The 24,779-nt window shown below is 55.1% G+C and overlaps 5 protein-coding genes across 5 annotated transcripts; all 5 read left to right on the plus strand.

Moving 5' to 3' along the window:
- Nucleotides 1–1,179: 1,179 nt before the first annotated feature.
- On the plus strand, nucleotides 1,180–3,063 carry LDBPK_291400 (carnitine/choline acetyltransferase, putative; the record flags this gene model as incomplete). The annotated part of the gene is made up of 1 exon (XM_003862509.1): nucleotides 1,180–3,063. One exon carries the CDS (start codon nucleotides 1,180–1,182, stop codon nucleotides 3,061–3,063), a length of 1,884 nt encoding a protein of 627 aa, XP_003862557.1.
- Nucleotides 3,064–6,788: 3,725 nt separating this feature from the next.
- LDBPK_291410 (hypothetical protein, conserved) lies at nucleotides 6,789–8,135 on the plus strand (the record flags this gene model as incomplete). Its single annotated transcript, XM_003862510.1, has 1 exon — nucleotides 6,789–8,135. One exon carries the CDS (start codon nucleotides 6,789–6,791, stop codon nucleotides 8,133–8,135), a length of 1,347 nt encoding a protein of 448 aa, XP_003862558.1.
- A 1,526-nt stretch (nucleotides 8,136–9,661) lies between these two features.
- Nucleotides 9,662–11,425, plus strand: LDBPK_291420 (serine/threonine-protein kinase, putative; the record flags this gene model as incomplete). The annotated part of the gene is made up of 1 exon (XM_003862511.1): nucleotides 9,662–11,425. The coding sequence occupies one exon, from the start codon at nucleotides 9,662–9,664 to the stop codon at nucleotides 11,423–11,425; it is 1,764 nt and encodes a 587-aa protein (XP_003862559.1).
- A 495-nt stretch (nucleotides 11,426–11,920) lies between these two features.
- LDBPK_291430 (hypothetical protein) lies at nucleotides 11,921–12,829 on the plus strand (the record flags this gene model as incomplete). Its single annotated transcript, XM_003862512.1, has 1 exon — nucleotides 11,921–12,829. The coding sequence occupies one exon, from the start codon at nucleotides 11,921–11,923 to the stop codon at nucleotides 12,827–12,829; it is 909 nt and encodes a 302-aa protein (XP_003862560.1).
- Nucleotides 12,830–16,569: 3,740 nt separating this feature from the next.
- On the plus strand, nucleotides 16,570–18,489 carry LDBPK_291440 (RNA-binding protein, putative; the record flags this gene model as incomplete). The annotated part of the gene is made up of 1 exon (XM_003862513.1): nucleotides 16,570–18,489. One exon carries the CDS (start codon nucleotides 16,570–16,572, stop codon nucleotides 18,487–18,489), a length of 1,920 nt encoding a protein of 639 aa, XP_003862561.1.
- Nucleotides 18,490–24,779: the final 6,290 nt, after the last annotated feature.

The raw sequence follows: 24,779 nt of genomic DNA on the forward strand, positions 1-24,779 counted from the left end.
CAATCTCTCTTCCCTCTCTCTTGCGCGCGCTCACCCACTTTCTTCTGGGCAACGCGGCTGTGCGTCTGTCGGTTGCATCCCCACGTGCCTCTGAGGAAGAATACAACTAGTAACGCACACAGACGCACTCCGTACTCAAAACACGCCGCCATCCACGAAAAGCACGTACAGACACGCAGATTACGCGATTTCTTCGTCTTCTTTACCCTCCCTTTCCGTTTTGGTTTCGGGTTTGTTGTTTCGATTATTTGTTATTCCTCACATCGAAGACACGGTGCGTCACACAGTTTTTCGTTTTCCTTTAAAGAAGAAAAAGAACAGAAAAAAAGTACCCCTCTCCTTTCCTCTCCCCTCCCCTCCCACCACCATCACAGACGCTCTCCTTATCATTCCCGCTTCTCTTTGGGCATAAAAAAAGTGTGAAAAGGACACCCCAATTTTTTCAGTTTTTTTTTCCGGTTCTTTGGCTTTTGATGTGTATTTGTGCTGAGCTGCTACGACGCGAAACGGGTCCCACCTCCGCACACACGCACGGCGCAGAGCACTCCACATAAGAGAGAGGGACAACTAGCGCTGCTGTCTCTCCGCAGCGCGCACCTCCACGCACACGCGCATACACACCTTGTCGTCTCTGGTGTGGGAGTTCGTTTGCCTGCCCTCTCGCGTGTAGTGAGGGAGCGGTGTGTAAGCCTCCACAAAAGCGGCGGGGAAAGAGACGATATCAGGCGGTAACGGTCTCTCTTTTCTAGACTTTTTTTTTGTTTCTTTTATTGGCACCAGCAGAACGCGTGTGACGGAGCGCGCGTGCACGACGCGACGAAGACGGATCACGCTTCCTCGCAGCCGCACAACAGAAGCGTCTTCTTTTTCTTTCTCAGTTGCTTTCCACAAGAACCCAGAGGCGTCCGCGTGATCGGCAAGGGAGAACGATTTTCAGCGACCTTCACTTCTGACCTTTTCGTGAAGTGTCGTGGTATTTAGATCGCTTTGCAGCCCTATCATCTCTTGCCGTCGCAGAAAGAGTGAGAGAGACGAACCCATCGCACACACATCTGCCATCGTGAGCGGCTTCAGCCGAGACGGAGCATCGGCTCATCGTTTTTCTTTCTGATATATCTCATCGCTTTGAAGAGACTTTCGTTCCTCTTGCCCCCCCCCCTTTTTTTTTTCCCGCTGATCATGAAGCGCATCAGCGCCACCGAGCTGCAGGGCAACGTGCTCAAGCTGCCGCGTCTGCCCATTCCGTCGGTTGCGGCCACCATGGACGGGTACCGCTCATCGCTGCGTGCACTATGGTCACCCGAGGTGACGGCGCCGCACCTAGCCAAGCTGGACGCCTTCGTTAACTCCTCCGCCCCTGTGCTGCAGAGGCATCTGGTGGACGCGGACATGACCGCCGCGGAGTCGGGCAAGGCGCCGTTCACGTACGTGGAGGGCCTCTTGGCACAGTCGGCCCTCAACAGCCGTTCCCCACAAGAGGTGAATATGAACGCTAGCTTTGTTCTGCAGCAGGACATCGCCGGGGCGGATAGGACGCAGGCTGGAGTGGCATCGGCCCTCACCTACGGTATCGCGTGCTGGATTCAGGAACTTCGGACGAATGGTCTCTCCGTCCCGGCTGATCCGGCGGCGCAGTACGACGTGTCGCCGCTCCTCACCGAGTTTGGCCGTAGCCTCATTCCATCCAAGGAGACGGATCTGCTACATACCACGCCACTGGAGAAGCTAAGCCACATCATAGTACTGCACGATGGCCACCCTTACATGGTCCGCGTCTTTGACGAGCACGAGCGCGTGCTCGATCGCAGATTGATCCAGAAAGCCTTCGAGCTGATCCTCACCATCACTCCCGACCAGGACAATACGTCTCCTGTGTCGGTGCTGACGGCTGGTAGCCGCGCTGTGTGGGGCCAGGCGTACCAAGAGCTCCTCAAGACCCCCGAAAACGCCGAGGTGCTGCGCCTCTTCCACGAAAGCATCCTGGTGGTGTGTCTCGACAGCATGAAGTGGGGCAACGACGAGAGTCTGGCGGAGGCCTCGGCTCTGCACGGCAGCAAGGAGGAGCTGGAGAACCGCTGGTACGACAAGCATCAGATGATCGTCTCCGAGGATGGGCAGGTGGCGTTCAACTTCGATTCGACATCGAGCGACCGCGTGCACTGGGCCAAATGGATAGGCGACGTACTCTCTATCCTCAAAGAGAGGGGTGCTAGCGGAGGGTCGACGGATGGCATCGACGGTGTTGCCGTGAGCCGCATCGTGCGCCACCTGAGCGTGACATACGGCAAGTCGTTCGTTTCTCACATCCGCGCGGCACGCCAGGAGGCGCTGGCGATTGTGACGGACACCGAGGTGCACTCCATTCACCTTCCCTGTGGCAGGGTGCAGCTGTCCGCGCTAAAGGTGGAGCCGGATGCGTTTGTGCAGATGTGCCTGCAGTTAGCCATGTATAAGATGCGCAACAAGCTGTACAGCACGACGGAGGTGTGCAGCACGGCCGGCTTCTTTCACGGCACCACGGAGCTGGTGCATACGACGTCCGAGGAGATGCTGGCGCTAGCGAAAAACCTCGCGCAGCTTCAGCAGGACGGCGAGCACGCCGCGGTGCTGGACACGAACGGCAAAGAAATGCTCACTAAGCTAATCCGCGCTACGAGCGACCGACACGTCGCCCTCACAGCTGCCGCATCGCGTGGCGAGGGATACGACCGCCACCTTATGGCTCTACGCCACGTCGCGCGCATCAACGGTGACAAGGCCGCGCTTGCCTTCTTTGAAGACGACTTGTTCCTCAAGACGAGCAGGTCGGTGCTGAGCACAAGCGAGTTTAGCCAGCCGTGGCTGCGGTACTACACTTTTGGCCCCATGCAGAGCAACGGCTACGGTCTCGGGTACGTGATCGATGAGCAGGAGGTGCGCATTTCTCTCTCCGCCTTTACGAACAGCCCGACAACGAACGTGGCAGACCTGAAGGCGGCTCTGATGCTGTCTTGCAACACCCTCTGCGAGGTGCTTGGAGGCGCGCCAGCCGCAAACACCGCTGCAGCAGAAGCCACAAAATGAGCGCCTTGCAACAAAAAAGAGGGTGAGGGAGGGGAGGAGGCTCGAGGCGTAGAGGGACAGGGGAGCATCCGACGCCTATGAATGAGAGACAGACGAGAGGCTGGGCGCGCGCACTTGATCGCCACAACCCCCTCCCCCCAACCAAACCCACACGGAAATTCAGCCAGCACAGCGAGACGCAAATTCAGCCTTCGTTCCTCTTGTTTTCCGCTGTCCAGGACGCGCCACCTCGCCCGCTGATCTCGCGCTCTCTTTTGCGCAGCGTTTCTTCATTGCTGGTCATGATTCTCTTCGTTCTGTGCGTTGCTATACACACACGGATTACAGGCAGCCCCCTCCCCTCCCCCTTCTTCCCCCTCTCCCGCCTCTCTACACAAAGCACGGCAACCATTGCTCGCAGCAACCCACAAGCAGAGAGATAAGGGCCATGGTCGTGGTGGTGGGGAAACACAACAATCAGTGCGAACATTGTTGCTCGAGAACGGACCTGTGTTAGTGTATCGTGGGGGGGGGGGAGGGGGCGTTTCGCAGGGTGTCTGGCCCGAGTTGGCAACATTCATCCTCCCCGCTCCTCCCACCGCGAGCATAACTCTGTTCTGGTGCTTTCTGTCTCTCTGTCTTCCGCCCCTTTTCTTGTCGTCTTGTTCGCCCTCCTCCTTCGCCTTTGTGGAGGGTATGTGTGAATATCGCCATTTCACCTTCTCGTACGCCCCGCCCTTCTCCCTTCCAGTTGTCCCCCTTCCGCGTTTCGCCTGTGCGATCTTCTGTTTGTTTTGTGTGGCTGACTTTCTCGAGCGCCTCCTTGTCGAAAATGTTTTCTTTGTGTGCGTGTGAGCGCATAGAAAGAGCCCAGGAAGAGGTGGCCCACGAGGAAAAAAAGGGGGGGGACAAGCCGAATCGGTTTCTTTGCGCTCTACCCTCCACCCTCCCTCCCCCCTCGGCATCACTTTTCTTCGCAAGCGTCTCCGCACCTCTGCGTACTTGGGCCGGTGCGTCTCTGTATATGTCAGTGTTTCACATTTTTCTGTTATTTGTCATGGCGCGGTGTGTGTTTGTGTGTGTGCGTGTGCTAGTGAGCTGCTTTTCTTATTTCTCTTGGTACGGTCGTTTTCGTCACTCTCTTTCTCTCAGTAGCCTTGCTGAAAAAAGGTTAACGTGTTAGCGTTTGTGTGGTGATGTCGCTGATGTTGGTTTCTTCGCCTTACCGTCGGCCCACTTTGCACCTCTCCTTGTTTTTGTTTCCCTATGGGCGCTCTTTTGCATCGTATGCTCCGACGCCCACCCTTTCTTTTTTTTTTTTGGTTGAGACTTGCTTGTGCTTCATCTCCCTTCCTCTTATTAACGTCTCTCTCTTCGTGTGTGTCTGTATGTGTTTGTGTTCCATCTCTACGCAGCAGCCGACACGGGGATGTTACCTCCTCCTCTTCTCTGCCTGTTAGGGGGAGCATTTCTTTTTTTTTTTGTCCTTTGTGGCGTGGCTCTCGCGTCTATTTGAGGTGAGGGAGAGGGGATGTATGGTGTGCGAGTAGCAGGGCAGGGCGTGTGCTGCTGGGCTTGCCTGTATGTGAAGTGTTCGTCTTTGATTGGTGTGTCCGTTGTTTCTTCTCCATAATCTACTCAAGCCAGCTTCACTTTTGTGGCTTGATGTACTCTGCAGTGAGTGAGATTAGGGCACGCTGTATGTGCCCTCTGAAGTAGGTCTCTAAAGGGATACCGATCGATTGGGGAAGGGGACGCTGCCGGTAGTCTGTCGTTTTGGCGTGCACCTTCGCTGAGGCCAACGGCGCGGCCGGGCCGAATGGGGAGGTTGGGAGTAGCTGGAGACGCGGAACGAAGAGGGACAAGAGCGTACGAACGCTGTTTTTTCTTTTGAGTCAATGCCGCTTACGAGCAGCCGCTGGCTTCCGCTGAAGGGAGTCATCACGCCACCAATAGGGCACGTGTTTCCGGGTCTTGCTCAAGGGGCCTCTTTCACGTTCTCTCAGGGACACTGCTTACGAGTCTGTTTCTCTCTTGTTTTTCGTTCGCCTCTCTTCCGCTAGCACGTCCCCCCCTCTCTCACCCTCGTAGTCTCACATTTCTCTCTACTTGTTCTCTTTCGGGCTTGCTGCCTTGAACTGTCCCTGATGACGGAAGACACCGCAGTGCGTGGTATCGCAGGCTCCCGTGTCCCCCCACCCCACACCCTGTGTGGGGCGGAAGCCAAGCATCCCTCCCTCTCCTATCCTTCCCAATGCCGGGCGGCTTCTGGTGGTGCCATTGACAAGTGCCGACGACGTAGTGGGGGAGACCAGAGCGATGCATCGCCACTGATGTCGGCCTTGTGGTCCTGGATGGCGTTGTGCGTCGAAGCACCTGCGACAAGGGACACGCCTGTGTCATTAACGGGATGGTCAAGGTGTCCACGGGACTCGAGGGCATCGCACCCGACCCTCTCGCTGCCTACCTGTGCGTGGTGCCTGAGTTCCACCCCCCGAGCGGGGATGCGCCGGGAGTGGTGACCGGCACGATGGGGGAGCGGCTTTGTGGCGACCCGCGAGGCCGCGGGTGGGTGGGTGGAGTTGGAGGGCAGAGGTCGTGCTCTCCGATGGCTCAGTGGGGGCCTTGTGCTGAAACGCGTGTGTTCACGGCTGCTTCGCACCGGGCGGTGGGGTCCTGTGACAGTTCAGGCAGAGTGAAGCTCAAGACATGCGCTATGTCAGAATGGATACGCTGAAAAAGGGTTTTCTTTTGTTATTAGCCAACTGGCGTCCTTGTGCCGCGTTGTCACCCACCCTCCTTCCTTCCCGTTGCTAATCTCTCTTTGGCTCTGTCTCTGCCCCTTCCACCCACTGGCAGGCCCACTGTATTGGCCCTCGATCCTCTCTATTCCTGCCTCCTTCATGACGTTCTTGTTGCGTGTTGTCTGCCTTTTTTTTACCTTTTCTAAAAGGCACGCACAGCAACCTCCAACGAGGACCACGCACGCACGGAGGCGCGCAGGCACCCCAGATCCGAGACACATGGATCCATGAAGGTAAGAGCAGAAGGTAGGCAAAGGAAGGCAGACAGGCGGAGCAACACGACTCACTCGCCTGCCTATATGCGCACGCGCGCACTAAGAGCAGCTCCCACGAGCTTCCTCGTCTCTTCCTCGCGTCTTTGCGCCAGGTGCATCCAAGCTTGTTGTCCAGCGAGACCCTGAGTCTTCCGCAAAAGTGTACACAGCGCGGCGGCAAAGGCGGCGCAGGCTTTCCCCTCTCTTGCTCCTTCTTGCCTTGTTCTCGCCCTTCCTCCTCCTCGTGTCTTCTTTCCACTCTCGATGTACGCTCTTAACACCTTCGCACCCTCTTCGCACTCTCTGTGCCTCTTTTCCCTCCTTCTGTTTCTTGCTCGCGTTTGCACTCTCCTGCTCACCAACGCCACCGCTGCGTGAATGCCGCCGCATGGCAGCCACGCGTCTGTGGACGAACTCGTTTTCCACGTACGTCCTCTGAGAGAGAACACCGCCAAGGCGGGCAAAGGAGCCGCCAACGCACCGCTGCGCGGGCGCCTCCTCACTGTCTCCTCTCCACGACCAGCGTTGTGTGCGGCCAGTGTTTTGCACGACAGAGCGGCTGTTTCGCGTACCGCATCCGCTTTCGTTGTCGTGGTAGGCGTGTGTGTCGGTGTGTGCCTGTTCGTCTGCCTGTCGTATGTGATTCCTCTCAACTCGGAACCGAAGCACTCCTCGCTGATCGCGCAAAATGTCCCTCTCGTCTTCCATGACGGTGGAGCAGCGCATCCTGCACCGGCTCTCCGCCTGCGCCGAGGAGGCCATCCCTTATGAGCGGCTCAAGAGGGAGCTGCAGCTCGGCCCCAGCGGCGGCGAGGGAGCGGTGCGCCAACTGATGGAGCAGAATCGAGTGCGCCTGCGCCGCGGCAACGGCGCCGACACGCAGATATACATCTCCATCGTGAACAACATTAACGAGAACCTGTCTCTGGTGCTCGACGCGGTGCGGGCGAGCGGGTCCAGTGGGATCGATCAGACCCAGCTGCTGAGCAAGGTGCGGATGCCCAAGACGGAGCTTGGCAAGGCTCTCGCAGCGCTAACGGCGAAGAACCTCATAAAGGAGCACCGCTCCTTCACGAACCGGGCGAAGCGCATCTACACACTCTTCAATATTGACCCGTCGACGCACATCACGGGGGGCGCCATGTACTGCGGCGAGGAGCTCGACGTCGCCTTTGTGGATGAGTGGCGTCGCGAGCTGACACGGTTTGTGTCAACGCGGCGGATGGTCAGCTTTGACCAGATCAAGCGGCATGTCGAAGCGGTGCAGAGCGCTGCCGGTGGCCGTGGTAGTGGCAGCGCTCCGCCCGCCGCAGGTCTTGCGGCGAATCACCCGTCCAGCACATCCACCCAGCCGTACAACCTGCCCGTTGTCTTCACCATGATTGACTCAGCGATGCAGCGGCCTGCCGGCGGTGGCCCGTCGTTGTCCACGTCTGGCATGGCATCCGCGGGCAGCAGCTACACGTTTGTAGCGAAACAGCTCTCCGACCTGGACCTGCGCACCCTCGTCCACACCCTCGTCCTCGACGGCGTACTGGAGATGCTTATACCAGCCACCACGGAGGAGGTCAACACACCTCAGTACCAGCTTGCGCACGGCCAGAGTGTGATGCGGCACTTCACAGCGCAGGCGCGGCGTCCTCGCCAACGGCCCTTGCCGACAGGCATGGAGGGGCCGGCGCTGCAGCGCGTGCGCCAAGAGAATGACTTGGTGTTGGGGTTGTCTGGGCACCCGTCCGCTGCTCCGCCCTCTTTGGCGTCAACTGCTGCGGCTGGTGGCGGAAGTGGGTGCATTCCCGATGTAGAGGATGACGGACTCAGCAACAGCACCATGGAGGCCCTTCGCCAGTCCAGCCTCTGGGAGCCGGCGCCCGTCTCGCAACCATCTTCGAAGGACGCTGTTGACGGCTGGTCCTACATGCCGGCTGTGGGCTTTCCCTGCCTCGGGTGCCCCCTTCTGGATCAATGCTCCGTTTCGTGCCGTGGCGTGGTGAATCCGAAGGGGTGCACCTACCTGAAAGGCTGGCTAAGTTGACCCCCTCCCTCCTCCTCCAGATACAAGTCCAGGGGCGACAACAAGAAAGCGACACATCGAGCAGCACCGTCGCTGTAGTCTCAGCAGTTGTGCGGGAGGGAGTTGGACCTTCCGGCAGCGGTGGGAGGTGTAGGGTGTTTGCACTGGTGTCTATGAGCATGGGCAGAAACGGAGGGATGTGAAAGGTGGTGGTGGTGGCGGTAGAGCTGCCTGTGTGTGTGCACGCCTTTTTTTCTTGAGTGCTGCGAAGGAAAGACGCTCGCGCACCCGTCCGTATCATCTCTCTCTTCTCATAGCAGCGACACAACACCCGGTGTGTGTGTGCGCGCGCGTGTGCATAGCTTCTGCAGTGCAGTGTACCCTCACTCCCACTCCCCCAAGCTAACATAAGCGTTCCACTCCACACCAACAGCGCTCAACTCCACTGCATGCGCTTTTAACCCCCTCCCCCCCTTTGCCTTGCTTTGACTCGCGCCTAAGATATAACCGCACCCACAGACTCACGCTCACTGTGCTCAGGGCCACCGCTGTTGAAGTCAGAGGCGAGGACCTAAGGACAGTGGCGAGAACGCGGGACTCGATGAACAGAGGGAGCGTCGTCCCCTCACAACCCCTCTTTCTCATGTGGGCGGGTGCCCGTGTGCACGTGGGGCGTTCACCTCTCTCTCTTGTTACTCGTGCTCGCTTGCCATTCCGCTTCCCTCCCTTGCCTTCTCCCGAATCACACGCCGGGAGAGCATGAGCTGCGAGGCAGCAGCAAGCCCATCGGAGGGTGGTGTGGTGCACATGGGACAGGCCACACCTTCCTGCGTGGTGGCGGAGAGGAAGCACAGCTTTCCCCCCTTAATAGCAACAACAAGGAAGGAAACGAAAAGTAAGCGAAAAAAGAGGCATGTGATAGCTTTTTGCATCCATATCCGGGAGCTGTGGGCCGGAGGAGGAGGAGGGGCGTGGAAAGCAGTGTGGGCCATCCGCATCTCCTCTACCGCCTTCTCCGCACGATGGATTGGAGCCTTTTTGCCCTACACGCGAGGGGGCGCGGCTTTTCGTGCCTGCAGCCGTTGAAAGTCTTTGCATTTTGCTTCTGCGAGCAGTTCGGCTTCCTGCATGCCTGTGCTCCTCTCCAGCTTCTGCGTTGCTCGCTCTTTTCTCCTTTCCGTCTCTCCCCCTGCACACGCACCCTCCACCGACGGGGCGCTGGTTCCCGGAGACGGACATCGGCGCGGCGAAGCGCGAGGTGCCTGGCTCGGCGGAAAGTAGAAGAGCAGCACAAACAAAAATCGTTTTCTGCCTTTTCTTGTTGCCGCTGTGTGGGATGGTGAAGTGCGGCACCGACTCTCAAGACAGACGTAGAGATTCACGCACGGCCTTTTTGAAAGAGAGATCCAGGGGGCCTGCGCGACCTATCGCGCGCGCACACACACAGAGGGGCGCCTGTGTTCCTTTGCTTCCCTCCCTTCCTTGCCTGCTCATTATCTGCATGAGCATCTAGCCACTCTTGCTGCTGCAGCCTTTACGAGAGGACAATGCCATCGCCATGCCCCTCCTCATCCTCGCCTCTGCTAGGCAGCATCACCAACGGTATTCGCTCGCCGTCAAGAGGTCCAGTGCAGCAGCAGCAGCAGCAGCACCAGCTACATGCCCCGATGCGACTGCGTCTACACGAGGACGGCAACATTCGCGCATGCCCAGAGAAGTCTGGCGGAGGTGTCAGCCAAGCGTGCGCTCCGCCGCTGCCGGCTGCTTCGGCCTCTGCTCGAGGGAAGGAGGAACCGAGCGCAAAGCGTCATCATGCAGAGCCGTCATCTTGCCCGGGACCAGACGGCGACAGCAGTTCTGTCGGCAGGAGTGCGGCGGCGACAGCCGTCACCATTGCCGCTCCTCTGCTTTCTACATCAAACCCCTCTTCGCGGGCTGCGCCTTCGCCTTTTCGTTTTCTGTGCACATCTCTCGGTGGGTGCCCGGTGGTCGGGGCGAAGGGTGCACGCGTTCACCTGCCAGGCTCGTCAGCAAGTTGCGACGTGAGCGGCAGTGTCGCTCCGAGGGACCTTTCGACCACATCTGCGCACTCAAAGGCGCATTCCACGGCGGCCGTTGTGCGGGCCTCGCCCTCGTCGGGCGTCGTTTCACCACCGCTCTCTGCGACTTACCCCTCCCTGGTATCTGCTTCTCGCGGCGCGCGCGTCGTTTGCTCTCATCCTCAGCCCGCATCGGCGTCTTCAGTCCCTGGCGCTATCATTGACACATCAGCACCGTCGCCAGTGCCATCGCGGCCGCACCGCATCCATCAACACGAGCTTCGCCCCGCAGATTTCCGTCGTGAGGAGGTGCTCGGTGAGGGGAGCTATTCGATCGTCACCCTTGCCACGCACCGTGCGTCGGGCCTGTGCTTCGCGCTGAAGGAGATCGACCGAAGCCGCCTGCGATGGCGACCGCTGGAGGCGCAGCTGCGCTGGGAGATCAATTTGCAGCGGACGCTGCGCCACCCGCACATCGTGCGACTCTACAGCTACTTCATTACGCCAGACTGCATCAGTCTCGTGCTGGAGTACTGCAGCGGCGGGACGCTGCTGAGTCGGTTGAGAGCTGCACCACAGCACCGCTTGTCGGAGCGGCAGGCATCGCGCTACACTCGCCACGTGGCGAAGGCGCTGACACATCTGCACGGGCTCGGAGTGGCGCACCGAGACCTGAAGCTGGAAAATGTGCTCATCGATGCAGACGGCATTGCCAAGCTGGCAGACTTTGGCTGGTCACGCCCTGTTGTGCATCCATTGCCACCCAGTAAGTCAGCGGCTACTGCTCAGACTGCAGGCGACAGGAACGACGTACCGTGTAGCAGCGCGGAGCACGACACGAGCAACGAGGACCCGACGGAAGGGGTGGCAGAGGGTCGCCGCACCGTGTGTGGCACTCTGGACTACCTCTCGCCTGAGATGGTCTCCGGCCAAGCACACTCGGCCAAGACAGACGTCTGGTCGCTTGGTGTCATGCTGGCCGAGATGCTGACCGGCACGCCGCCCTTCTACACCGAGTCGACTCAGCAGACGCTTTACGCCATCCAGCGGCTGCCGCCCAACCTCACCGGCTTACGCCCTAAAGGCCGCGGGCCAGGGCTCACTGGTAGCGGTGCCTCCGCCACGGGTAATGTGTGTCTGACCCTCGACGAACCCGTGGCCCTATCTGCAGGTGCGCTCTCTCTCATTCACGCTATGCTCCAGAAGGACCCGTCGGCGCGACCGACGATGCAGGAGGTGTTGGGCCATGCCTGGCTGCAAAAAACTCGTTAGGAAGTCATGAAAGAAGTGGCGTGGATGCCGCTCCTTTTGCCTTGCACCCTGTGCCGCTTCTTCTCTCGATCCCCTTGTTCTGCCTGGTGCTGTCTGGCGCTTATCCGCGTGTGGCTGCTATGTACGCATGGGCGCTAAAGTGCCTCAACGACAGTTACCGTTGTTGGGCTTCTTTTTTTTTTTCGCGTGCCGCTTTAGAGTTAGGCGTGCCACTGCTGCACGTATGTGTATAGAGCAGCCGCTCCTTTATCGGGATGAGTCCTCCGGGAATTTCGCCCGCACAATGGCGCCTGAGAACGAAAAGAAATGGCGACACACGGCTTTATCGTGAGACTTACCCTGCACAGCACATGAAAAGGAGGAGGAAGGGAATGAGCCGGCACACGACAGCTCCTTTCCCACATCCCCGTCCCTCTCCGCTCGCGTTGCGCGTGATTTTTTCCACCTGACGCAACCCACTGCGACGCTCTCCGAGTCACCTGCTTGACAGAGCCGATGGCTGATCCCGTTGCCACGAATAATCGTCTCTCCTCCACCCCCACGTCTCTCTCGCCCCATCTCTCGAACCGACCCCCTCCATCTAAAGCCCTCCACGCACAAACAGTCACGCACAACACAGCCGGTTACTTCGTTTCTACTTCTCTTTTTTTTGTTTTTATTTGCATGTCATTAAACATTTTAAAGTTCACCTCTTCCTTCACTGTCGCCACGTGTGTGCTTCGTCATTCTGCGTCTGTGTGCTCTGTACTCGTGTGTTCCTTTTTCTCGTTTCCTTCCACCCAATCCACCTCGCTCCTCTACGAACCAACACACGCAAAACTCAACAGCAGCAAAAAAGAAAAGGAAGCAAGAAACAAAACGGTTGGGTCCATCAGTGCCGCTTCCCTTCCTTTGCTCGTCGCTGTCTTCCTCTCCGGCTCGCAACCGCATATTGATCGACTAGTTTTCTTTTTTTTCCTTGTGTGTGCGCGCGCTGATCGCGTACTCGACTTGCAATCACCCATTCCTTGCTCGCCCCGCCCGGGGTGCACAGGCTATCCACTTCTTTCCCCTTCTACCCGCATTCACCGTCATCCCATCCACATCTCCTCCCCCTCTCTTCCCACCTACCCATTCACCAAACCCTTTGCCCATCTCTCTGTTTCCGTCTCCCTTACCTCCTTTTATTTTGTTCTTTGCCTATTTCCCCTCCCCTTCCTCCTCCTGCAGCAAATTCACGCGTTTGACACGCGTCTCCTCCGCGGCTGTTCATCAAAGACCCCCCCCCACTCCTCCCCCACCCCTTCGAAAAAAAAAAAGAATCTGCGGCGGCGCTCTTCGCTTCGACTCATAAGGTCTCACTACTCGTTGACGTTGCGTGTGGGCGTGTGTGTGCATGTTGTGCGTCTCTCTTTTCGCCTTTGAAAGTTGAAGCTCATCATTATCGTCAACGCTTCCTCTTTCTCTTCGTGTGCGTGCGTGTCAGTGCGTCTGTGCTCTTCCATCAGTGATTTCTTTCCTTTCCCTCTCTTCCCCCCTTTCCTCCCTTCCACACATCTCACACTTGTCGCTTTCTGGTACTCGTCCCTTTTCCCTGTGTTTTTCTGTGGTGCTCTCTTCTTCCTCTTTTTGTTTTCTGTCTACCTGTGTGTTCTCGTGTTTTTTTTTTCGTCTGCCGCCCTCCCGTTTTCACTTTTGGGAAGTTTTTATGTGGTTGGCGTTCTTCTTTTAGCGCTCTTTTTCCTTCCTGGTCTTTCCTCCTTTTTTTTTTCGTTTCCTTGCCCTTTCTTGTGCTTCGACGTGTGTGTGTGTTTTGGTCTTCTCATCCTCGTCTTCTTCGCTCATTTTTTGTGTGTAATTCCTCTCTCTTCTATTTTTCCATTCTCTCTGACCGCTCAAGGGGGCTCTCTGTTTTCTTTCCCCGTCGTAACTCCCCTACGCCATTATCAGCACCGTCCTACACCTCTCCCCATCCCTCATCATCATCTTGCTCTCTGTCTCCCACACAAGCGCTCTCCATCACTCCCTGAACTCTCTCTGACGCTCCATCGCACACCCACCCACCCCACCTCATAACCGGTCAGACTTTCACCATCAGCTACGCCTTCTGCATCAGTCTCTCTTTTTCTTTTCACCCCCTTTACTTGCTAGGCTTCTCTCACATTTGCAGCCCTTGTGCGTTTTCTATTCTCTCTTTCGCGTCACAGCTACGCTCTGACGACTGCCTGCCTGTGAGCGCGCGTCCTGTGCGCGTGTTTGGCTCTGCCCAACCCTGACTCGGTGTCACTGCTTAACTGTGCATCTCACGTGTGCGCATAGCTCTCCCTCTCCCTCTCCCACTGCGTGTGAGTGTGTGTGTGTGTGTGTTAGTACCACAGTTGCAAACGAAGCTCGAGGACGAGGAAGAGAGAGTGTGCTTGCGCTGCTTGCCGTGCACATCCCACGGCATCAAAAAAAAAACCAACCTCTCTCTCTATATGTACCTATTTTTATATCAATATATATAAATATCAAAAAGGAAAGGAGGTAAGGCAGCGAGTGAGTCGGCCTACGAGATCCCAACAGGAGACACGCTGATTTCATGAAACAAGGGAAAGAAGCGAACAGAAGGATTCCTTTTCGAGAACATCAAAAGAGAAAGAACAACAAAAAAGGGAGTGAACCACGAAAAAAAAAAGCAAACGCACCTTTGCCTTGGAGGAACACACAAGCACTCCACATACACGCTTACTAAAGCCATACACAGAGCCCCCCTCCCCCACCGACTTGCTCGTAGCTCTTTCTAGTTATTCTACACGCGTAACGGTGGTAGCGGTGTATCCACTAGTTACACCACACCTCCAGCAGCTCTTCGCTCTTTCTATCCCGCTTCTCCGAAATCCTTTATTCGTTTTCACCTTACCTTTCGGCATCTCTCTTTAGCCAGAAAGTTTGTAAGCGTGCGTACGTGGGTTTGCTTTTCTTTCTCCTCTCCTTCGTGCTGCATCCTGACACTTTCGCTTCCTCCCTCTCCGTGTGTGTCTGTGTGCCGGTGTTTTCTTGTTTTTCCCCTCCCTCGCTATCTATTTCTGTCTCTCTCTCTCTGTGTTTGTGTGTTCGTTCTCCTGTGTGTGCGCGTTTTTCCCCCTAAACTCTTTTCCCCTCCTTTCGCTCTTTACTTTTATTTTTACCTCTCCCTCTTCTCAGGTCGCATATCTTTAAGAGGGTGTGCACACGTGCGCGTGCGTTTTTTTTTTTCTTGCCCATCTCTCATCATCCCCTTTACGTTTCTCTCATCTTTTTCTTTTCGTTGCTTCTCCTGTACCTTTCCTCCCTTGTTTTTTCCGTTTCGAATTTGAATCACCTTCTCACGACGACTGAATACCGCGTGCAATCGGTTCATTGTACGCTACCTCCTCCCCTCTTTTACTCTCTTCCTCCGGCTCCAGATACACACCCATACACCTATCTATATCTCGCTCCTTTTCGTTGTTTTGCTTGGTTGCCACACGCCCTCACTCGAAGCAACAAGCACGCTGCAGCCCCCCTCCCCTCTCCTCCCAAACCTCTTATCCGAACCTTGCTCCCCCATCTCATTTCTGCACTCACCTCAACGCAAGGCGTAAAAAGAAAGGAGGTACCCTTACCATCACCTACGCAAACCCTCCCCCTCCACTAAAACATCCTATCTCACTCGCTCTCTCTCTAACTCTCTTATATTCGCTTGCGCACACTCACACTCGGCGCCTGTGCGTTTTCCCTCTCTTTCCCCTCTTCTCCGATTCCAGTTGTTCTTTCCAGAGCACGTGTGCCGTTGTGTGACTGTTTTGCCCGATAGAGAACGCGAACTCTCCAGCACGCGCAGGCTCGCTTTTCCCCATTTTTCCCTCTTTTCTCTCTCTTTGATTTTGGTAGCGCTGCGAGACAAAGGCCGTCCGTTCCCTCCCCCTTCCTCTTCTCACCCCGACACACACGGCGACGACGACGACGAGAGCAGCAACAATAAGAACAAAGAGAAGGCTCATTCTCTGCGCTTTTTTTTTTCAGTTTTCTCTGTTTTTTTTTTTTGATTACTTCCATTCTTCTCACTCGCCACACTGGATTTCCTCCCTTCTTTTTTCTTTGTTTTATTCGCGTGTGCGTGTGTGTGTTCTTGCGCCTTTCGGTTTGGTTTTGCTTCTCTTACACGCCTTCGTTTTTTTAAATTTATTTAAACGTTTCCCCCCTGCCCCCCTTCTCCCCCTGTGCGTTCTCGTCACTGGTCTTGCTGCCCCCGTAGTGCGCAAAGAAGTCGGTCGTTTTCAGTTTCTCTTTCACAGAAGAGAAGAGGGCAAACGAACCGGTACTCGAACAAAAAAGCAAGGGAGGGAAAGAGGAAGACACAACCAGAACGAAACACACACACACACACACACACACACACACACACACAGACACACAAGCGCAGAAGTCGAGGGTCGCGATAGCGATACGCGCACAAAGCCAACGTCTCGAAACGAAAAAAAAAACAAGCAAACAAAGAAACAACAGCAACCGAACTTAAAACAGCAACGACAAGCAAAAAAAAAACAGGAAAGGATCTGGTTTCCTTGCGTTTTTTTTTTTTGGGCGTGCGTGTGTGTGTTTATTGTATCGTTGTTGTTGCTGTCTCACTCACACTTTTTTTGATTGGCGCACAATTGAACCTCACCTTTTTTTTTGTTTCTCATCTTCGATCATCTTCTTGGCTTTTTCTTGGGGTGCTCTCCTTCGGCTTGCTCTTTGCGTTGTCGCACGCACACCACAACTTCTGCTTCTTCGGGCCTCATCGATATAAATAGAGGAAGCCAGAGGAACAATAGAAAAAAGTGTATGCGTGTGTGTGTGTGGGGCACACAGCTTATTTGTCACCGATCATTCTCCTCATCTCTCATAACTTCCATATCTTCTACTTTGTTGATTCAAGTCCTTTTTTATTTTCCCTTTCCTCTCTGCCGCGCTCTTTGGCGTCCTCACACGAAGGCTCGAGCGACTTGCGTCTCTCTCCCCCTTTTTGTTTAGCTTGAGGTCTTTCTCTCTCTCCTTTTAGCCCGACTCCTCAGTATCGTTTACGTATCCGCTTCCTCTCGTCACCGCGCACACTTACAGGCCAAACAGGAGGCGCGTCAACAGGACAGTCTTTGCAAAACAACAACAGCAACACAAAAATGTACTTTGTTGCAGCCGCTCCGTCGTCGGTGTCGCCGCCAGGGGTCATCGCGACGTCTGCGCCTTTGCCGTTCGGCACCCCGATGAAGGACATGTCGGTATCGTTCAGCAACAGCAACTCCTTCACCGCCGTTTCTGCGGCTCCGCCATCGTACGAGGCTGTCGCGCTGGACCCGAAAGGCCCTCGCAGCCAGACAAATCTCTTTGTGCGCAAGCTGGCCTCGGCTGTGACGGAGGATGACATGCGCAAGCTGTTCGAGCAGTACGGCACGATTATGTCCTTCGCGCTCATGCGAGACATCCACACTGGCGAGAGCCTTGGCACTGCCTTTGTGCGCTACAGTACCCACGATGAGGCCCGCGCGGCCATGGCGGCTCTCGACGGACGTGAGCTCTACGGCCGTCCCATCTCGATTCAGTGGGCAAAGCGCGAGCATGACAGCACCCCGTGTGGCGACGCTCGCCGCAAGATACACAAGCTTTTCGTGCGCAACATCCCTCTCGACGTGACAGCGCGTCATCTCCGCCAGATCTTCTCCAAGTTCGGATCCATCAGCAACGTTACCCTGCATAGTGACACGGCCCCCGCAGCCACCCGCGACAACGGCGACAGCTCGCGCCCGGCCAGCCAAATGCGCAACATCGCCTTTATTCTCTTCCAGGACGACGACGTCGCGGAGCAGGCGGTGAGCGCGCTGCACAACACTTGCCCGTTTGACAGCTGCGAGGGGATCCCGCTCATGGTGAAGCTGGCTGAGGACAACCGTGACCGCATCGACCGAAAGCAGCGTTTCTGCGAGAGCAGCGCGACGAACACGGCCGCCAAGGCGTTCGCGACGGCCATGATGCAGAGCAACCACCTCTCCACTGCCGCCTCCGTCTCGCCGCTGACCGTTCCTCTCTCCACGCCAGCCTCGGCAACGCTCTCGCCCCCGACGCTGTCGATGGATGTCAGCCACAACAGCCCCATCTTCATTCACGAGGGCCACGCGCCTTCGCTGCCGCCGAGTGGGCAACAGACACTGCCCTTCACTGTTTCAGCGCCGACATCCACAGCAACTCCCATGCTGCAAACCACGGTTGATGCGAATGGGAACACTGCGTACGTCTACGTCTCACCCTCGCCGAACAACGGTGTTGCGCAGCAAGTGCTACCAGCTTCCGCAGCCCCTGGTCAGTGCGTCATCGTGTCCAACGGGCTTCAGGGCTTCACGACGGCGAACAGGGTGATGCCGCAGCCGTCGCAGCCCTTCTACGCGGCTGCTGCGCCTCCATCCGTGCAGCAATACTATCAGACAGTGACGCTGCCGCAGGTCTTTGCGGACGCGCAGGGCCAGCCGCTGCAGCCGCAGCCGAACGTTTTCGTCCCCGGCTACTACTCCTACTCTCCTAGCCCGCAGTCCTCTCAGCAGACGCCACAGCAGGTGCCGATCTTCGAAGTGCAAGCGGCGCCCATGACACACCCGCTGCGAACCGGTGCTTCGGTGCCGAAGGCGGCTAGAGATGTCTTTCAGAACCAGTCGCCGCTACAGCACCAGCTGGCACACGCTCAGCCGCCCTTCTCGGTCTCACCGCAGCTCAGCAGCCCTGGTGGTGTGCGGGAGTCGGTCCCGATGACGATCTTCTCTGCGACGGACAGCCCAGTGAACGGGACTGTCAACCCCACCAACACCGTTCCGCCCCAGCTGCAGGCGCCCATGACGCATGTGCCTCGCAGCGCTGCAGCGCCGCCGAGCGCCGATGCCAAAGCGCGAGGACACTCTAGCTTGGGCCCGACAACGGACGGCGCGCACGCTGCTACACTGATGTGCGAGGTGCCGATGCCCTCCATGGTGCCGTGTATCGAGGACGATGACGTGACGTGGGGCAACGTCTCTGCTAAAACGCCGGCTGCAGCTGGTGTTTCAAGAAGCTTGTGATGGAAGCCAACAGCTGGAGGTGGGCTGGGCTGGACCGACACACACACACACACACACACGCAGGCATACGCCCACCCAGACACAGCACAGAAGAGACGGTGCACTGAAGCGCCCCGTTCTGTGTTCATATGTGTTTGTGTCTCTTACTCGCTGCATTTTTTTTTTCGCTCGCTTCGCTTTTCTATGGCGCCTTGTGTGTTCTTTCTGAGGTTATCGTTTTCTGTTTCTTTCTGTCGTTGATTGACTTTGTCCCCCCTCTTTGTTTAAACATGCTTAGCTCGCAACAGTTTTCGATGCACGGTGTCTTCTCACTTTCTCTGTGGGGTTGGCTTCATCTGCGCGTGTTTTGCACTGAACACGACAGTCTGCGTCTGCTCGCGCTGATGCAGCTTGCTCATGCTGCTGCACAACAGCCTTTACACTCTCAGGTTGATGCGCTCTTTTTTTTTACGATTTTCTTGACCTCCCCCTCCCTAAATCTCTTACCCTTTCCGTGCTCCTTCTCTCTCTTTCTCTCACCTGTTTATCAGCTACCCTCTTGACAGCACCGTCGCTTTTTTTTTTTCTCTCTTCCCTCACTATACTTCACTGGCCACAGCTTCCTCTCTCGTGCTCTGGCGCTGTGTGTGACGTTTTGTTGACAGAGCGCGCGAGCGCAGGAGGGAATAGAAGGAGATAGTGAAGAACGAGGCGAAAAAAAAACGAGTATAGATAACGGAAACGGGGTGCATGGGCGACAGGACGCACATTGCGGTCGGCTGCTGCTGCTTTGGCGAAATTGCCAGCTTCGTGGCTTCGCTTCTGCTCCCCTTCTACGTCTCTCCCCATGGAAGGGATGAGGCCTCCTTTCCTTGTTTTTTTTTTTGCTCCCTTTTTGTTGTGTCGTCGCGTCTGTGCGCTTCCTCTTCATTTTACTGCCCTTGTCTCTGGAGTCTCTTTTCATCTTATTTTTGCTTCTTCCGTTCCCCCCCCGTTCTCGACTGTCTCGCACGGCCTCTCTCTTTCTCTGCCTCGCTTTGCCGTGCCGGCTTTGCTCTTCTCTCTTCGCGTCGAAGGACGAGGACTATGCACAGTGTCGTGCACTGTGCAGTTCGCTCAGCCTGTCCTTGCCTTGCTTGGCCGCAAGTGTGTTTTAACTGTGGATTCTCAATGCGATTCCATTTTCGTGTTGCTAACGTGACCGCATATGCGTTTGCGCGTTGTTTTTTTTTTTCCCCTTTCACTTATTGATTCTCTCTTTTTTTTTGGTCCCAGCAAATTCTTCTCGTGTTCTGTCTTCCTATGTCGCCTCCCTTTTCATTGTTTCGGTTTTTTTTTGTTGAGCTCTTTTTTTCTGTGTGCGTGTATGCGTGCACACATGCGTACAACGTCTATCTCTCTGTGTGCTCGTATAGCCCCCTTTTTCCAAAGAAGGGAGGGGTGATTTGTTCGAGCCAACAACAACAAAATAAGGAAATAAAACCAATGCGCTACGCCGAGGGTTCAACAACAACAAGCCGCAAACACGGAATGCCGAAGTCGAAGCCCCCCCCCCCCGTCCACACTCACTCCCACCAACCCCTTCTCTCTCTCTCTCCATCTGCTGTACGTTGGCAACTTTGTTTGTTCAGTTTTTTTTTTCGTGTTTTTGCGCTCGTCTTTTGCCTTGGCCTTTGCCTCCTGCCGATGCTGCTGCTGCTGCTGTTCTTCTTTTCCTTGTGTGCTGTGCTTTGGATGGCAGTCTGGCGTCCTTCTTCCGCTGCGTTTTACAGCACCCGTAATTTATTGTAGCGCTGTCTGAAGCAGCATTGACGATGTATGCCCATTTTTCCCTGTCCGCTTTACATGTGCTCCACCCCATGATTCGTTGACTAACGCCAGCAACGCCGTCTGCTGCAGCACTCTTCGCACGTTTTCGCCCCTTACTCCATTCTTTACCTCTACTCCTCTTTGGCCTCTCTCGTTCTCCCCCGTTTCTCCCTCGTACGTGTGGCGGCTGTACGTGGTTTTCTCGTTTTTGCTTTCGTTCTTCTGCGTGTGTGCTCCGAGCATTTTTTTTCTTGGTTCTTAAGTGCCAGTTCGCCACGTTCATTACTGGATTTCTTGTAGCGGCTCTTTCTCATTCCTTTCTCTATGTTTCGCTTTCTGTCTCTGTGCGCATGTTTGTGTTCACGCTGGCAGGGATTCAGCAGAGAAGTGAACCGGCTTTGCTGGCAAGCGCAGATGGCGCGTTTGTGTGGAAGGCGCCTTCATCGTCCCGCCTCACGTTCCCCTTCCACATACACAGAAATGTGTATGCGGGTTAGGTACAGCGAAAAAAAAAAGAACGAAAAGATTTTTAAAATGGATTCCTTCAAAAAAGGGGCTGAAGATAGCGCAGGGCGAGGCCACTAAAAAAACAACAGTGGGACGGGAAGGTGAGTCTTAAAAAGTGCGTATGTGCGTTCAACAAATAGGCGGAAGGCGTTCGCCGGCATGGAGGTGAGGGGCGATGTGCGACTGAAGCGCACCGCCTCCGATCACCGCCACACAGGCGTCAACGGAGCAGCAGAGAAGAAGCAAACAACAAAAAAGAACCAGCAAAAGAGGAAGGGTCCATGGAAGCAGGAGACGAAGCGTGTTGGTACTGCATGCGCAACTGGTGCTGGGAGGAGATGACATCTCTGTAGTTTTTCGTTTGGTTCTGTGCCTCGCCCTGCTCCACTCACCTCTTCTCCCTAGGCGCTCTCCCCCTCTTCTACCTCTTCACTTCTCTCTTCTCGAGCATACCCATTTTCTTTTTTTCGCTGTTCCATTGCGCTATTTCTCTTTCAACAGTCGCTGCTCTTCCATTCCTGCGCTTTTTGGCACCCCTACCCCGTTTTTCTCTTCCATCTCACAGCTGCGTCTCCTTCGCTTCTTATTTACTCTCCTTTCATCTCTTCGTGCTCGTAAAATGTGAATAAAAAAGAAGGTCCCTACGCGTGTATGTGTATGTGTAACTGTTTGTCGTTGTCGCATGCGCGCTGTGGGTCAAAACCGTCTGTTTTCGGGTTTGTTGTTTATATATATATATATATATGTTTGAATGTTCTTGCGTGCACCAGCGTGCGTCTCCACGTCGCTTTTCGATGCTGTTTTGTGTAAAGCAGCTCATTCTCTCCTTTCCCTTTTTTCTCGACGGGTGCTTCTTCTTTGTCTTCTGAGCTTCTTCCGACCTTTTCATCCCTCGTCATTAGCCGCAGACACAGATGCTTGCCCGTTCACGCGATTGATGTCTCTGTGGTTGCGTGCCTGTTTTTCTTTCTCTCCTTACACAATCTCTGTTTTTTTTTTTCTTTTTTATTTCTCCTCTTCGCTCCTTTTTTTTCAAACCGATGCTGCTGTTTTTTCAATTCGTCTCATCGCTTTCCTCTAAAGAGAGAGGGAGAGGGCTACACCCACCCACACGCACACGCACACACAATACGCATCCACGCATGTACACATTCCAATCCACACCGCTTCTCTCTCCCGCGTGTATGCCATTGCCTACGGAAACGATATTTGCGCCTTTTTCTTTCCCTTCTCCGTTCTCCCGGCGCATACTCGGAGGCGGAGATGGTGGTGATACATGTGTATGTGCGTACGCGCGCGCCCTTCATCCTCAGCCGGTATCTTTCTTTGACGCATACACACACACACACAAACCAACGCGGACCGAAAAAAAAAAGTGTGGTGGTGGTGGGGATGGTGGCTGGAGAAATCGACGAATCACGCAAAGCATAGGAGAACAGCGAAAGTTCAGGGCGATGGACTACACACCCTGCCGTTGCTGCTGTCTTTTTTATTTATGCCCTTCTTCGCTGCTTTGCTCGACGGCTGTGCGCTCTCTCTCTTTTCCCTCTATGCTTGCGTGGATGTCTGTGTATGCCCGTGTGTTTATGTATGTGTGTCTGCGTGCGTCTGTTTTTCTTTATGCTTGTCTTTCGTATGCGTCTACTTGTGCTTGTGTAGCTTCTGGTATCACCTAGTAGTAGTACTAGCCCTCTCTCCTTTTTTTTTTTCGCTTGACCTCTTGCTCTGTGTGCGAAGAGCTCCTAACAACCGCGATGACGTTTTCACCGCTGCTGCCTCTAGACATGCACACTGCCCCCCACCCTCTGCCGTTCGCTTTCTCTCTTTATCTTTTTTTTTCCCGTCGATCTCTTCTATGCTTCTTTTTTTTTCTTGAGGGTTTGGCCGTAGTACTTTTCTGTTGTCTGAGACGTGGCCGCAGGCGCCTTCGTCCTCTGAGCCTGGGTGTTTGCATGACCGCCGAACGGTCGATTCCAGCTTTCTTCGCCCTCCTATGTCGTTTAGTGTGGTTGCATATACCCCATATCCCCCGCCCGTATTGTCGATCGCTCTCTGATTTTCATTCACCCTTTTGCCTTTTTTTTTTAGCTGTCTCTCTCTCTTTCTGTTTTCTTTTCTATCTCGTGGATGCCACTTCTCCTTCGTTGTGCTGTGCACGTACGCGCTTTTTCTTCTTTTTTTTTCGTCGTTCCTCTTCACTTGTGTGTTTGACGTCTTCCTTTCCGGCCATCGTATTCCATCGCGTGTTCTCCTTGCTTTATGTATTTTCGGTTTCTTTGAATGACCTCGCTTCCTTTGCTTCTCTTTATCTTTGGTTGTGCTTTTTTTTCTGTTGTGCTTTCTCTATCGAGTTTGCTGCGCGTGCTCCCTTGCCCTCGTTTTTGTCCTCCTTCCTTCCCTTTACCTGCTCTGTGTGCTTGATGGCTGTCGACGCCGCTTCCCTTGTCTCCTTTTCATTTGAATTTCTGTTTGTTGCTCACCTTTTCCACGAGCTTGCTCTCTCTCTTTCCTTTTCGTTAGTTTTGCTTTCTCTTGCTCCTCCAGGCGCTTCTTGTTTTTTTTTTTTTTCCCGTCGCTCTCTTCGTCCTCCCTAGTACCTTGATGATGCTTTGGAACTCCCATTCTCTGTACGCAGGAATGCTCCAGCAAGAAAGCCTTGGGTGCATATGCGATCGAGTCTGTAGGTATGTATGTGTGCATGTGCGTGCGCATGTGTGCATCTTATCTGTCTGCCCGTTTTTCTTCCTCTTTGAGGGACTTCATTTGATGCGGGTCACGAACGACCTCTTTCTCTTCGTCTCATCCCCAACGCGGCCCCCTCACACGCCCCTATATGCGCTCCGCTTACGTTTCTTGTGCCTCGGAATCCGTCCCCGCGTTCGACCTCGTCGCACAAAGTGCAGAAGGTGTAGAGAGCAGAAAAAACGGTATGTCAAAGATAGGCAGGCGAGGCGGTCTCCCCCCCCCCCCGAAAAAAAAAGAAGGTGTGGCGGTGGTGGCGCCCAAGAGAGCGATGGAAAGGGTACTGAGTGCCTGTGTGTGCGTGCTCTCGGAAACATCGCATCACCCTTACACATCGCTCACACGGGCACATACGCATGAGCAAGCGTCTCCGTGGAGGCGAACGAAATGGCCTCCGAAGATCAAACAAGTGGAGAAATAAGCGTGCACAGGTTTGACAAGTTTGTGTGCCCGCTGGCGGGCTTTCTCTGTGCATGCGCGTGTGTCTGTGTGCGTGTTTTGCTTTGTTGAAGTCGGGTGCTCGCACTTCTGTAGAGTCTGCAGCACGAGTTGAAAGAAGAGGAAGCGGCGGAATGACGCAAAAAGATGCCGTTGCCATCATCCGCGAGCGTCGCTGATGTGCGCGTGTGTGTGCTGCTCTATCTCAAGATCACTTTCTTTTTGCTGTTCTCGCTTCCAGTCAGTGATTCCCGTTCTTCATTTTCTTGGAGGAGCCGCTGCACTGTTTCTCTCTGTTTTCTGCTTCTGCAGAGGTGCCTCACTCCCTTTCCCCGCCCTCCTTCTCGCCCTTGTCGCTCTTTGCCCTTGCCCCTCTGTCCCCCACGCAGATCCTTCGCTCTGACCCTCTTGCTCGATCCGTATTCTCCTCTTCTTCTCGCCATTGTCTTTTATTCTCGTGCTTTCCGACGGCAGCGGATACGAGCATTGCTCTCCCTCTTTTCCTCCTACACGCCCAAACTTCTATTTCCCTTCCCCCTTTCTCTGTCTCCATTTCTCTCTGCGCCTTTTTATTATATCTTTTCCTTGTTTTGCCCCGGGCCGTGTCTGCGCGTGTTTCTCTCTCTGTGTGCTGCATGTGTGCTGCATGCTCTTGTGTTTCCTCGTTGCATCTTCGCCTCTCCCCCTTTCTCAGGATTGTCTCTCCCTTGTCATCTTAGTGATTTCCTTCGGTTCTTTGCTCTTTCTTTACGTTGCTTGCCCCTGTTCCTCGACCCCCCCCCTCGCCCTTTTTTCTCTGTCTCTCTCCTCCTCTT

Source organism: Leishmania donovani, chromosome 29 (genome assembly GCF_000227135.1).
Source record: "Leishmania donovani BPK282A1 complete genome, chromosome 29".
Taxonomy (NCBI): domain Eukaryota; phylum Euglenozoa; class Kinetoplastea; order Trypanosomatida; family Trypanosomatidae; genus Leishmania; species Leishmania donovani.